Genomic DNA, 16,086 nt, shown 5'->3' with positions numbered 1-16,086 from the left:
ATAACATGTACATATCACCCTGTGGGTAGAGCAGCATTGATCACATGATAACATGTACATATCACCCTGTGGGTAGAGCAGCATTGATAACATGATAACATGTACATATCACCCTGTGGGTAGGGCAGCATTGATAACATGATAACATGTACATATCACCCTGTGGGTAGAGCAGCATTGATAACATGATAACATGTACATATCACCCTGTGGGTAGGGCAGCATTGATAACATGATAACATGTACATATCACCCTGTGGGTAGGGCAGCATTGATCACATGATAACATGTACATATCACCCTGTGGGTAGAGCAGCATTGATAACATATAACATGTACATATCACCCTGTGGGTAGAGCAGCATTGATAACATGATAACATGTACATATCACCCTGTGGGTAGAGCAGCATTGATCACATGATAACATGTACATATCACCCTGTGGGTAGGGCAGCATTGATCACATGATAACATGTACATATCACCCTGTGGGTAGAGCAGCATTGATAACATGATAACATGTACATATCACCCTGTGGGTAGAGCAGCATTGATAACATATAACATGTACATATCACCCTGTGTGTAGGGCAGCATTGATAACATGATAACATGTACATATCACCCTGTGGGTAGGGCAGCATTGATCACATGATAACATGTACATATCACCCTGTGGGTAGAGCAGCATTGATCACATGATAACATGTACATATCACCCTGTGGGTAGAGCAGCATTGATAACATGATAACATGTACATATCACCCTGTGGGTAGGGCAGCATTGATCACATGATAACATGTACATATCACCCTGTGGGTAGAGCAGCATTGATCACATGATAACATGTACATATCACCCTGTGGGTAGGGCAGCATTGATAACATGATAACATGTACATATCACCCTGTGGGTAGAGCAGCATTGATCACATGATAACATGTACATATCACCCTGTGGGTAAAGCAGCATTGATAACATGATAACATGTACATATCACCCTGTGGGTAGAGCAGCATTGATAACATGATAACATGTACATATCACCCTGTGGGTAGAGCAGCATTGATAACATGATAACATGTACATATCACCCTGTGGGTAGGGCAGCATTGATCACATGATAACATGTACATATCACCCTGTGGGTAGAGCAGCATTGATAACATGATAACATGTACATATCACCCTGTGGGTAGGGCAGCATTGATAACATATAACATGTACATATCACCCTGTGGGTAGAGCAGCATTGATAACATGATAACATGTACATATCACCCTGTGGGTAGGGCAGCATTGATCACATGATAACATGTACATATCACCCTGTGGGTAGAGCAGCATTGATAACATGATAACATGTACATATCACCCTGTGGGTAGAGCAGCATTGATAACATGATAACATGTACATATCACCCTGTGGGTAGAGCAGCATTGATAACATGATAACATGTACATATCACCCTGTAGGTAGAGCAGCATTGATAACATGATAACATGTACATATCACCCTGTGGGTAGAGCAGCATTGATAACATGATAACATGTACATATCACCCTGTGGGTAGGGCAGCATTGATAACATGATAACATGTACATATCACCCTGTGGGTAGAGCAGCATTGATAACATGATAACATGTACATATCACCCTGTGTGTAGAGCAGCATTGATCACATGATAACATGTACATATCACCCTGTGGGTAGAGCAGCATTGATCACATGATAACATGTACATATCACCCTGTGGGTAGAGCAGCATTGATCACATGATAACATGTACATATCACCCTGTAGGTAGGGCAGCATTGATAACATGATAACATGTACATATCACCCTGTAGGTAGAGCAGCATTGATAACATGATAACATGTACATATCACCCTGTGGGTAGAGCAGCATTGATCACATGATAACATGTACATATCACCCTGTGGGTAGAGCAGCATTGATAACATGATAACATGTACATATCACCCTGTGGGTAGGGCAGCATTGATAACATGATAACATGTACATATCACCCTGTGGGTAGAGCAGCATTGATAACATGATAACATGTACATATCACCCTGTGGGTAGGGCAGCATTGATAACATGATAACATGTACATATCACCCTGTGGGTAGGGCAGCATTGATCACATGATAACATGTACATATCACCCTGTGGGTAGAGCAGCATTGATAACATATAACATGTACATATCACCCTGTGGGTAGAGCAGCATTGATAACATGATAACATGTACATATCACCCTGTGGGTAGAGCAGCATTGATCACATGATAACATGTACATATCACCCTGTGGGTAGGGCAGCATTGATCACATGATAACATGTACATATCACCCTGTGGGTAGAGCAGCATTGATAACATGATAACATGTACATATCACCCTGTGGGTAGAGCAGCATTGATAACATATAACATGTACATATCACCCTGTGTGTAGGGCAGCATTGATAACATGATAACATGTACATATCACCCTGTGGGTAGGGCAGCATTGATCACATGATAACATGTACATATCACCCTGTGGGTAGAGCAGCATTGATCACATGATAACATGTACATATCACCCTGTGGGTAGAGCAGCATTGATAACATGATAACATGTACATATCACCCTGTGGGTAGGGCAGCATTGATCACATGATAACATGTACATATCACCCTGTGGGTAGAGCAGCATTGATCACATGATAACATGTACATATCACCCTGTGGGTAGGGCAGCATTGATAACATGATAACATGTACATATCACCCTGTGGGTAGAGCAGCATTGATCACATGATAACATGTACATATCACCCTGTGGGTAAAGCAGCATTGATAACATGATAACATGTACATATCACCCTGTGGGTAGAGCAGCATTGATAACATGATAACATGTACATATCACCCTGTGGGTAGAGCAGCATTGATAACATGATAACATGTACATATCACCCTGTGGGTAGGGCAGCATTGATCACATGATAACATGTACATATCACCCTGTGGGTAGAGCAGCATTGATAACATGATAACATGTACATATCACCCTGTGGGTAGGGCAGCATTGATAACATATAACATGTACATATCACCCTGTGGGTAGAGCAGCATTGATAACATGATAACATGTACATATCACCCTGTGGGTAGGGCAGCATTGATCACATGATAACATGTACATATCACCCTGTGGGTAGAGCAGCATTGATAACATGATAACATGTACATATCACCCTGTGGGTAGAGCAGCATTGATAACATGATAACATGTACATATCACCCTGTGGGTAGAGCAGCATTGATAACATGATAACATGTACATATCACCCTGTAGGTAGAGCAGCATTGATAACATGATAACATGTACATATCACCCTGTGGGTAGAGCAGCATTGATAACATGATAACATGTACATATCACCCTGTGGGTAGGGCAGCATTGATAACATGATAACATGTACATATCACCCTGTGGGTAGAGCAGCATTGATAACATGATAACATGTACATATCACCCTGTGTGTAGAGCAGCATTGATCACATGATAACATGTACATATCACCCTGTGGGTAGAGCAGCATTGATCACATGATAACATGTACATATCACCCTGTGGGTAGAGCAGCATTGATCACATGATAACATGTACATATCACCCTGTAGGTAGGGCAGCATTGATAACATGATAACATGTACATATCACCCTGTAGGTAGAGCAGCATTGATAACATGATAACATGTACATATCACCCTGTGGGTAGAGCAGCATTGATCACATGATAACATGTACATATCACCCTGTGGGTAGAGCAGCATTGATAACATGATAACATGTACATATCACCCTGTGGGTAGGGCAGCATTGATAACATGATAACATGTACATATCACCCTGTGGGTAGAGCAGCATTGATAACATGATAACATGTACATATCACCCTGTGGGTAGGGCAGCATTGATAACATGATAACATGTACATATCACCCTGTGGGTAGGGCAGCATTGATCACATGATAACATGTACATATCACCCTGTGGGTAGAGCAGCATTGATAACATATAACATGTACATATCACCCTGTGGGTAGAGCAGCATTGATAACATGATAACATGTACATATCACCCTGTGGGTAGAGCAGCATTGATCACATGATAACATGTACATATCACCCTGTGGGTAGGGCAGCATTGATCACATGATAACATGTACATATCACCCTGTGGGTAGAGCAGCATTGATAACATGATAACATGTACATATCACCCTGTGGGTAGAGCAGCATTGATAACATATAACATGTACATATCACCCTGTGTGTAGGGCAGCATTGATAACATGATAACATGTACATATCACCCTGTGGGTAGGGCAGCATTGATCACATGATAACATGTACATATCACCCTGTGGGTAGAGCAGCATTGATCACATGATAACATGTACATATCACCCTGTGGGTAGAGCAGCATTGATAACATGATAACATGTACATATCACCCTGTGGGTAGGGCAGCATTGATCACATGATAACATGTACATATCACCCTGTGGGTAGAGCAGCATTGATCACATGATAACATGTACATATCACCCTGTGGGTAAAGCAGCATTGATAACATGATAACATGTACATATCACCCTGTGGGTAGAGCAGCATTGATAACATATAACATGTACATATCACCCTGTGGGTAGGGCAGCATTGATAACATGATAACATGTACATATCACCCTGTGGGTAGAGCAGCATTGATCACATGATAACATGTACATATCACCCTGTGGGTAAAGCAGCATTGATAACATGATAACATGTACATATCACCCTGTGGGTAGAGCAGCATTGATAACATGATAACATGTACATATCACCCTGTGGGTAGAGCAGCATTGATCACATGATAACATGTACATATCACCCTGTGGGTAGAGCAGCATTGATAACATGATAACATGTACATATCACCCTGTGGGTAGGGCAGCATTGATAACATATAACATGTACATATCACCCTGTGGGTAGAGCAGCATTGATAACATATAACATGTACATATCACCCTGTGGGTAGAGCAGCATTGATAACATGATAACATGTACATATCACCCTGTGGGTAGGGCAGCATTGATAACATATAACATGTACATATCACCCTGTGGGTAGAGCAGCATTGATCACATGATAACATGTACATATCACCCTGTGGGTAGAGCAGCATTGATAACATGATAACATGTACATATCACCCTGTGGGTAGAGCAGCATTGATCACATGATAACATGTACATATCACCCTGTGGGTAGAGCAGCATTGATCACATGATAACATGTACATATCACCCTGTGGGTAGAGCAGCATTGATAACATGATAACATGTACATATCACCCTGTGGGTAGAGCAGCATTGATAACATGATAACATGTACATATCACCCTGTGGGTAGAGCAGCATTGATAACATGATAACATGTACATATCACCCTGTGGGTAGAGCAGCATTGATAACATGATAACATGTACATATCACCCTGTGGGTAGAGCAGCATTGATAACATGATAACATGTACATATCACCCTGTGGGTAGAGCAGCATTGATCACATGATAACATGTACATATCACCCTGTGGGTAGAGCAGCATTGATCACATGATAACATGTACATATCACCCTGTGGGTAGAGCAGCATTGATAACATGATAACATGTACATATCACCCTGTGGGTAGAGCAGCATTGATAACATATAACATGTACATATCACCCTGTGGGTAGAGCAGCATTGATCACATGATAACATGTACATATCACCCTGTGGGTAGAGCAGCATTGATAACATGATAACATGTACATATCACCCTGTGGGTAGAGCAGCATTGATAACATGATAACATGTACATATCACCCTGTGGGTAGAGCAGCATTGATAACATGATAACATGTACATATCACCCTGTGGGTAGAGCAGCATTGATCACATGATAACATGTACATATCACCCTGTGGGTAGAGCAGCATTGATAACATGATAACATGTACATATCACCCTGTGGGTAGAGCAGCATTGATCACATGATAACATGTACATATCACCCTGTGGGTAGAGCAGCATTGATCACATGATAACATGTACATATCACCCTGTGGGTAGAGCAGCATTGATAACATGATAACATGTACATATCACCCTGTGGGTAGAGCAGCATTGATAACATATAACATGTACATATCACCCTGTGGGTAGAGCAGCATTGATCACATGATAACATGTACATATCACCCTGTGGGTAGAGCAGCATTGATAACATGATAACATGTACATATCACCCTGTGGGTAGAGCAGCATTGATAACATGATAACATGTACATATCACCCTGTGGGTAGAGCAGCATTGATAACATGATAACATGTACATATCACCCTGTGGGTAGAGCAGCATTGATCACATGATAACATGTACATATCACCCTGTGGGTAGAGCAGCATTGATAACATGATAACATGTACATATCACCCTGTGGGTAGAGCAGCATTGATAACATGATAACATGTACATATCACCCTGTGGGTAGAGCAGCATTGATCACATGATAACATGTACATATCACCCTGTGGGTAGAGCAGCATTGATCACATGATAACATGTACATATCACCCTGTGGGTAGAGCAGCATTGATCACATGATAACATGTACATATCACCCTGTGGGTAGAGCAGCATTGATAACATGATAACATGTACATATCACCCTGTGGGTAGGGCAGCATTGATAACATGATAACATGTACATATCACCCTGTGGGTAGGGCAGCATGTGTGTCGTTTTGATGGTGTGTATGTACACATGCTTGAAGAACCGGTCGTCACACCTGTGTCCATCTTTTTCTCTCATCAGGTTGAAATGTCCGTACGATGTCTCAGTAGAACTAGGGGCCTATTGTTTACAAAGTAAGTAGACCTCACTCAAAGATTTGCTAAACATACTTTTAAGCTATTCATTTGGTCCGTCTCAGTTTATAAAATCTGAGTAAAAATGTTGAGAAGGAACATTTTATGTGTTTATTTAATCTCAGCACACACTAAAGAGTTCTTGAGAGAGATGCTCACAAGTCATTTTTTTCAAGTCCAAGTCAAGTCTCAAGTCTTTGGTCACAAGTCCAAGTCAAGTCTTAAGTCTCTTATGGATGAGGGTTCTATCATCTGCTGGATGTCATCCGGTCTGCTTAGAACACTGCAGAGCTAAAACGAAGGAATTCAAAGCATGTACTGTATTATCCTCACTCCTTTATCTATTAGCATACGGTATCACCATTGATTAGTTGACATTATTATTAGTAGACATTTCCTTAATAAAATTGTAATATTGTTCACGAGTTCCAAACCTCGAGTCAGAGTCAAGTTGTAAGTCTTTTGAGTAAGAGTCTCAAGTCAAGTCTCAAGTCACTGTGTGTGCGACTTAAGTGCGACTTGAGTCACCTGACATATCTGTGTCGCTGTGTGTGTGTGTGTGTGTGTGTGTGTGTGTGTGTGTGTGTGTCCCGGGTGTGCGTCTGCATACAGGTGAGATAGGAGACTGTGATCCATTAGAGCACTCTCCTGAGCTGGTGTCAGAGTTTCGCTTCACTCCCAAACAAAGTGAGCCCATGGAGGCAGACATCTTCGGCAAGTGGATGGAACTCAGGTGAGGCTAAATATTGTTAAAGGATTTTTACATTTTAAATTAAATTTGTATTTATTATTTATTATTTGTTATTTTATTAGGTAGTTAAGTTGTACAGAAATATAAATAAACATTGTGAGGGAGGGAGAAGGATAACGTATGCACCACCTTATACCACTGAGACCCCAGGATGCCCCTGGTGAGGTTAAAGGTAAAGTAATCCAGTGTTAAGGTCTTTGCACACAGAGTCCGATTGTTTTCGTATGTGTGTTTTTTAATCCGTCATCTGAAAACACAGACGGGTCCCAGCTCGCAAAAATCTATTGACTGATGCGAAAAACGCAGAAAATCGAACCTCGTCCGAAAACTTGAATGACGGACGTAATTGACCTATCGCTAAGCCCCACCCCCCGTCCTCACTCGGACAAACATAAGGCAGACTGACTAGAGTAAATGGCAGCCGTCACTGTCAAAGTTATATCCCAAGACGCTCTTCACAACTTTTTGAGCCCTGATATCTTCTAGAAGCCATCAGAAAGTACGCCACTATGCCATGGTAGTAGCCTACAACATTTAAAGCTATCGATAAAAAGAAATGCGATACGTGCATTCCTGGAAACGGCTTTAGCGAATCTTTAATCAAACGTTTTAACGGAGGAAGACAGCAGGCGGGGATAACAGGCGACTCACATCCAGAATTGACATACACTTAGAGTAACGTCCCCGTGGATTATATAGCCTATATGCCGAATTGAAGAGTGGCGCCTTGTAATCGATTTCATGTACCTCTGTATAATCAAGAAACGTTAAATAATGTAGATGTTTTTCATAGCAAGACAACGGCACGCATGCATGGGTGGTGGTGTAGCAGATCAGCAGAGGCATTAGCTTACTTACAGCTTTTAACATCATGTTTTCCTCCTGGATCTTTTCTCTTTAGACTACCTCACATTTATTTGGAGAACGGGATTAATTCCCTCGTTTTAGGGTTTGACTGATGTCTGGCGATGTTATAAACACATAATAATAATAATAATAATAATACATTTTATTTATATAGCGCTTTTCAAGACACTCAAAGTCGCTTTACACATTAAGATTAGTAACATTATTACTAGTTTGAAAAGTAATAAAGGCACACTTCAATATTATACAATACATATACATTTGTTGTTATATGTACAGGAATTACCAGCAAGACAAACAACACACCACAATGCAAAAAAAAAACATCAATCCATGTTCACTAGTCTCGCTGGCCAGCCTCCCCTCCCTACCTCTTCACCAACTCCGCGCGCATAACGTAATGACTGGAAACTCGCATAATTCAGCATTTTATTTTGCCGACTTTCTGACTACCAGGATTATTTTATGATACCTTTTGGATCATGGAAGCCAAATGAGGGAGAAGACTTGTCATCTCGCTGTCACCATGCTTGCAGATTTAACTCCAAAAACGTTTACTAGTTTAATATTATCAATTGCCTGGCCTCCCAGGATACCTCGTAATGTTGCATTTACCCCCATGCACATCGTTTGACCATTTTCTCAACTTATAAATGTATAAAACCGGAGGAAACTCACGTTTTCTAGTGCTTCTCTATGGAACTCTAAGCTGAGAATGTCCGAGTGTATTGTAGAGCTGCACGCGCTGTGATTGGCTTGTCTGCGTTCGGGGTGTGGCTTAGCGATAGGTCAATTGTCGGACTCGGTGTGTCAATGATGATTGACACAAATGAGGTCGTATTCTTTTTTTTTTCGTGCGTCAAATTTCGGACGGAAATACGGACTTGGTGTGCAAAAGCTATTAGCCTTTATCCAGCCCATTTCTACTTCTATAATAAAGGGCCTTGTCACAATAAACTCCAGACAACATCAGCTTTTCCTGCCAGCCGCACTAGTTGCCACAATGCCATTGCTGTGTCAGAGCAGCTTGTCAGAGAGCTGCCAGGAGCCGGTGATTTGACCTGGGCTGTTTGCTCTCGCATTAGAAGAAAGAGCTGGGTGCTGAGCAGGAGAGGAAGTCACTTTCAGCACCACTGTTTCCAGTCAAAAGAGCCTCTGAAGTCCAATGTGCCTCCCCTCTCTCCTTCTCCCCCTCTGCCTCTCTCTCTCTCTCTCTGCCCTGCCTGAAGGATTAAGGGATTAATCCCTGGAGGGTCTTGATTGAATCCAGGCAGTATTTAACCCAGCCTCATCGCTCCCATCTCGGATGAGATTACATACACATATACCACGCTTCACTGAGCCGACGCCGCGCAAGGACAGACCCACAAACAGTTCAGATCACACACAGTCAGTCTTACATGCAGAACAGATCCACACACAGTTCAGATCACACACAGTTCAGATCACACACAGTCAGTCCTACACGCAGAACAGACCCACACACAGTTCAGATCACACACAGTCAGTCCTACACGCAGAACAGACCCACACACAGTTCAGATCACACACAGTCAGTCCTACACACAGTTCAGATCACACACAGTTCAGATCACACACAGTCAGTCCTACACGCAGAACAGACCCACACACAGTTCAGATCACACACAGTCAGTCCTACACACAGTTCAGATCACACACAGTTCAGATCACACACAGTCAGTCCTACACACAGTTCAGATCACACACAGTTCAGATCACACACAGTCAGTCCTACACGCAGAACAGACCCACACACAGTTCAGATCACACACAGTCAGTCCTACACGCAGAACAGACCCACACACAGTTCAGATCACACACAGTCAGTCCTACACGCAGAACAGACCCACACACAGTTCAGATCACACACAGTCAGTCCTACACACAGTTCAGATCACACACAGTTCAGATCACACACAGTCAGTCCTACACACAGAACAGACCCACACACAGTTCAGATCACACACAGTCAGTCCTACACACAGAACAGACCCACACACAGTTCAGATCACACACAGTTCAGATCACACACAGTCAGTCCTACACACAGTTCAGATCACACACAGTTCAGATCACACACAGTCAGTCCTACACGCAGAACAGACCCACACACAGTTCAGATCACACACAGTCAGTCCTACACACAGAACAGACCCACACACAGTTCAGATCACACACAGTCAGTCCTACACGCAGAACAGACCCACACACAGTTCAGATCACACACAGTCAGTCCTACACACAGAACAGACCCACACACAGTTCAGATCACACACAGTTAGTCCTACATGCAGAACAGACCCACACACAGTTCAGATCACACACAGTTAGTCCTACATTCAGAACAGACCCACACACAGTTCAGATCACACACAGTCAGTCCTACACACAGAACAGACCCACACACAGTTCAGATCACACACAGTCAGTCCTACACACAGAACAGACCCACACACAGTTCAGATCACACACAGTCAGTCCTACACACAGAACAGACCCACACACAGTTCAGATCACACACAGTTAGTCCTACATGCAGAACAGACCCACACACAGTTCAGATCACACACAGTTAGTCCTACATTCAGAACAGACCCACACACAGTTCAGATCACTCACAGTTAGTCCTACACGTAGAACAGACCCACACACAGTTCAGATCACTCACAGTTAGTCCTACATGCAGAACAGACCCACACACAGTTCAGATCACACACAGTCAGTCCTGCACGCAGAACAGCCAGAGTGAGTCAGGGACGCAGCCCCGTTATTCGCCAAGTATTTCCCTAGAGCCGGCACAGCTGCTGTAAAGAAAGCCCTCATCAGGTAGCACATGCACGAAGCGCTCGTTATTTATAGTGTCCTCATTTAGAGTAAGGTGCCACACCAAGTGTCACAGCCGAGGTGACAGCGTGAGTGACGATGTGTCTGTTGTGAATCTCAACATCGCTGCTCATTTTATGTCCTCAGGGGGAAGAGCCCGTCTCAGGCAGAGATCTGCTTCCTCAACAAATGCAAATGGCTGGAGCTTTATGGAGTCGATATGCACTTTGTCAAGGTGTGTGTGTGTGTGTGTTTTACCATCCCAATTGGCAAATGTCTGTATACCCACTGTATATATGTGTGCTCACTGTAATACAAGTGTGTACTGTCGATATTTGAGTTCTCTTTCTGTTGGTGCTTCCTGTTTGTATTGTCTCCTTACACAGGGAGCAATAGATGTAACTGCAGGCATTTGGCTCTCTGAATTCATTGTGTGTTTTGTCCTCAGGGCAGAGATGGAGGAGAATATGCATTGGGTCTCACTCCCACCGGCATCTTGGTATTTGAGGGATCAAGCAAAATTGGCCTCTTCTTTTGGTAAATGTATCACCCACATTCCTAAACATCCCATCTGCCCTAAAGAACACTCACGCTCGAGGCACTCTTGCATCCCGTCTTTGTTTTCATGTGCATCTGTATGTTTCTGTGTATCATCCAGGCCCAAGATCACTCGTCTGGACTTCAGAAAGAGTCGGCTCACACTGGTGGTGGTGGAAGACGATGATCAGGTATCCCATGGCAAACACATGCCTGCACAGGAACACGCTAAAGCCGCGCGGCTGTGAAGCGGCTAACAGTAGCTGGGCTGTGTGTGTGTGTGTGTGTGTGTGTGTGTGTGTGTCCAGGGTCGGGAGCAGGAGCACACGTTTGTGTTCCAGCTGGCCAGCTCCAAGAGCTGCAAACACTTGTGGAAGTGCGCGGTGGAGAGCCACGCCTTCTTCCGGCTACGCCAGCCAGCAGCCGGCAAGGCCAACCGCAGCGACTTCACACGGCTCGGCTCGCGCTTCAGATTCAGGTAGGGCAGGGCTTCTTAAGCTTTTGTTACTTAGGGCAGTGGTGGCTTAAAGGTGAGAGAAGCGAGCTTGTGTGCCCGGCAGGATAAATCTGGGTGAGGAAAGTGAAAAGGCAGCACTTGCCCCTCCCTCATTACCATCACTGAGGTGCCCTTGAGCAAGGCCCTTGACCTCAACCACTCCAGTGGAGCTGATCAGTGGGCAGCAGATCAGACTGTGGTTGTACTGGGCAGCTTCCACGTGTGAATGTGTGTGTGAATGTGAACTGAGCACTCCTGAAAAAGAGACCATTGCTCTCAGTGAGACCCCCCCTGTATAAATAAAAAGGTAAAAAAAACTTAAGGCCCACTTCTGATTGTTAAAAAAAATTCTGAGGATCACCTTCCGCTGTGTGGATACTCAACTTGCTTTGCCCGGGGGCCACTTTCGTGAAATGATAGAAGGCCAGGGGCCAGTTAATAAACAATCGATATACATTTTTCTGTAGCGGATTGTAGGTTTTTGGGGTGTCAGCCGGAGTTTAGTCTGACAATGTTGTGCACACCGGATAGTTAGTTAGGTTAAGTTAGTTAGGTGAAGTACATACGTAAGTGCCTGGGTAGCGAGCAGACGGCAGTATTTGACAATTTAGCAGCTAAATCATAGATTATTGAAAGATATTCCATATTCCAGACTGAAATGCTATAACAGAAGTGGAGTATTGGCCAGAATGACATGAACATTTGGACACTTATTCAACGGGTATCTGCGTTCAGGTGCACTGTAAAAAAAAATATATATATATATATATATATATATATATATATACTTTTTTGGCCGTTTTTTTTTTTCTCTTTTGCAGTTTGAAGACAGATTTAGAGGAATATCTCATTTTAAATTAGCATTAGGATTAGACTGTTGTGATGTCATTATTCAGTTTTAACCATCAATAATTGTTCCTTTTCTCATTATTTAATGATTCACCTTCAGGTGAATCATTAAGCCCTCCGCTGCGCGTCGGGCTCAATCATTCACCTGTCGGTCATTATTTCCCCAGTAATCACCGGCTCACTATACATTATCCCTTACATATATTACTTTTAGCAGTAACTCAGTAATATAACTTACTACTAATAGGATTTGAGTAATATTATACCAGTTACTTTGTCAAGTAACACAAGTTACAAATTGAGTTACCTTTTTTAAATCAAAGCACATATTTAAATAAAGATGCAATCATCTCCTAATTAAATTGTGTGTTTTTATGCAAATAACCACGATAGATGACAATAACAAAGAAAAGGATAACATTTAGAATTTTGGATGGTTTACACTGACTTCAAGACGGTTACAATTATTTTCCGGGATGGTTCCGGGGCAGCGATGTCATTCTGCTACTGCTGTTATTTTGGTGAAAGTAATGCAAAACTAGTGTAATAAGTAATGAGTTTACTCTACACAGACAGCAATATTGTAAAGTAACTTATTACTTTCAAATGAAGGTAACTAGTAATATGTAGTATATTACATTTTGAAAGTAACTTGCCCAACACTGACCACTACACACTGCATTATGAATCGCCCACTGCCATTGGCTGCTGAAGCTGTTTGAAAGAAGGGCTGCACAGGCTGCCAGCCTGCACATTCTGCTATAGTAGTTGTGAGCAGCAGTAGTGCACGCATAAGGGCTATAATCTGTAACATAAAACAAAGCCTGCGTATCTATGGTTACAGTGTATCTATGGTTACACAGATCTGTTCCTATGGCGACTGAGATTTTCCCTTCATATTGTTTGTTTTCTCGTCAAACTATTACGAGAGATGGACAAAGCTTAAGCTCACACTTGAAGGGTTCCTCCCGTCATTTGTGGGAGCAGCGAGAACAAAGCAGTGCAAAGTCTGTTGTCAGTATATCGGCGTCAATGGATAACCTGTGTCTAACTGTCTACAGACTGTCTTTCCTGTTAAGTCACAGAGTTTGTTTTGGCTCAGGGTCTCCCCCAGTGTAATGCAAGCCTCGGTGGCCCACCAGGCCAAAGTTGACACTGCACCCAACCCGGGCCTAAGCATCGGGTTTTTCTTTTCTTTCTTTCTTTTTGCCTATGGAAACTGTGTCATAGCTTTTTTTTTTATTCTCAATTCCATCCGTGATTCTGTTATCACAGAAACTATAGGTCCCTACCTTAATGCTGCCATCAGTCTGTCGCTGGTCCTGTTATCACAGAAACTATAGGTCCCTACCTTAATGCTGCCATCAGTCTGTCGCTGGTCCTGTTATCACAGAAACTATAGGTCCCTACCTTAATGCTGCCATCAGTCTGTCGCTGGTCCTGTTATCACAGAAACTATAGGTCCCTACCTTAATGCTGCCATCAGTCTGTCGCTGGTCCTGTTATCACAGAAACTATAGGTCCCTACCTTAATGCTGCCATCAGTCTGTCGCTGGTCCTGTTATCACCGAAACTATAGGTCCCTACCTTAACTCATTCATGGCCAGTTTAGGACTGCCAATATTTAGCACAGGCCAAAGATTTTCATAATTGTTGGTCATCTTTCAAGACCCACAGTAAATTATCTATTAGCACCAAAGTGATTTGCAATACCTCAAAATGAAGATGTACGTCTCTGGGTTCACCAGGAGAAAAAAAAGTGAGCTTTTAGCATGTTCTGTACTCTACTTATAGCCATTTACCGTAAATTCCGGACTATAAGCCGCGGCTTTTTTCCCGTTTTTTGGCCCCTGCGGCTTATATAACGGTGCGGCTTATCTATGGATTTTTTCAGAAAAAAAAATTCAAATACAAATAAAATCTCTCTTTTTTAGCACTCTTTCTACCTATAAATCCACTTCTGTTTTAATTTCCTCTGTTGCCCTCTTTTCACCACACCGCGGACACTGTGTGCACTGTCGAAATAAACAAAGGTGTTGTGTTATGTTGTTTTGTTGAAATGTTACGGTAATACGGTAAATGGGAGCTTCCTCAAACAGCCAACAATCCCCTCTGTGCGTGAACCCTTACATATGGTAATTACGGTAAGCAAAGTTCATCAGCCCGGAATCACAACAAGACGAGCAGTCTCTCTCTCACTTACCATGGGGAAGGTACGCAGAAATTCACACGAAGCAGCTTTCAAGCTGAAAGCAGTCGAACTCGCACTAAAAGAGGGAAACAGAGCAGCCGCGCGTAACCTGGGCATCGATGAGTCAATGGTGAGGCGTTGGACGGTGCAGCAGGAGGAACTGTCTCAGTGTAAGAAGACAAAAAAGTCCTTCAGAGGCCACAAAAGCAGATGGCCGGAACTTGAAGATTCCCTTGAGGACTGGGTGTTGACCCAGAGAGCAGACGGCCGAGGCGTTTCCACGGTGCAGATCCGACTGAAGGCCAAAACAGTCGCCACCGAGATGAAAATTGAACATTTCAGAGGTGGGCCATCTTGGTGCTTCCGATTCATGAGACGAAAGGGACTGTCCGTCCGGGGGAGAACTACTGAACAACTCCCTCCCGACTACCAGGAGAAAATCACAAACTTCGGCGAATTCACACAAAGGAAGATCACGGAATATTATAGGAGTGTGAAAACATCCACAATCACCAACGGGTTCCAAAACGCTGGACTGCTGCGGGATGAAGAGGATGACGCCGCCACAGCTGGCGCTGA

The 16,086-nt window shown here is 43.1% G+C and overlaps 1 protein-coding gene across 1 annotated transcript in view; it reads left to right on the top strand.

Moving 5' to 3' along the window:
* Window positions 1–16,086, top strand: part of epb41l4b (erythrocyte membrane protein band 4.1 like 4B) — a 41,003-nt gene that overhangs the window by 9,486 nt on the left and 15,431 nt on the right. Inside the window, exons 6-11 of the mRNA XM_083636277.1 lie at window positions 6,920–6,972; window positions 7,585–7,705; window positions 11,582–11,669; window positions 11,883–11,971; window positions 12,093–12,162; window positions 12,280–12,449. Coding sequence (XP_083492403.1) covers window positions 6,920–6,972; window positions 7,585–7,705; window positions 11,582–11,669; window positions 11,883–11,971; window positions 12,093–12,162; window positions 12,280–12,449 — 591 coding nt within the window. The remainder of the gene's footprint in view (window positions 1–6,919; window positions 6,973–7,584; window positions 7,706–11,581; window positions 11,670–11,882; window positions 11,972–12,092; window positions 12,163–12,279; window positions 12,450–16,086) is intronic.

This window comes from Poromitra crassiceps (assembly GCF_964638095.1).
Source record: "Poromitra crassiceps genome assembly, chromosome: 1".
NCBI classification, from domain to species: Eukaryota; Metazoa; Chordata; class Actinopteri; order Beryciformes; family Melamphaidae; genus Poromitra; species Poromitra crassiceps.
This window is presented reverse-complemented; position numbering and strand designations above follow the sequence as displayed.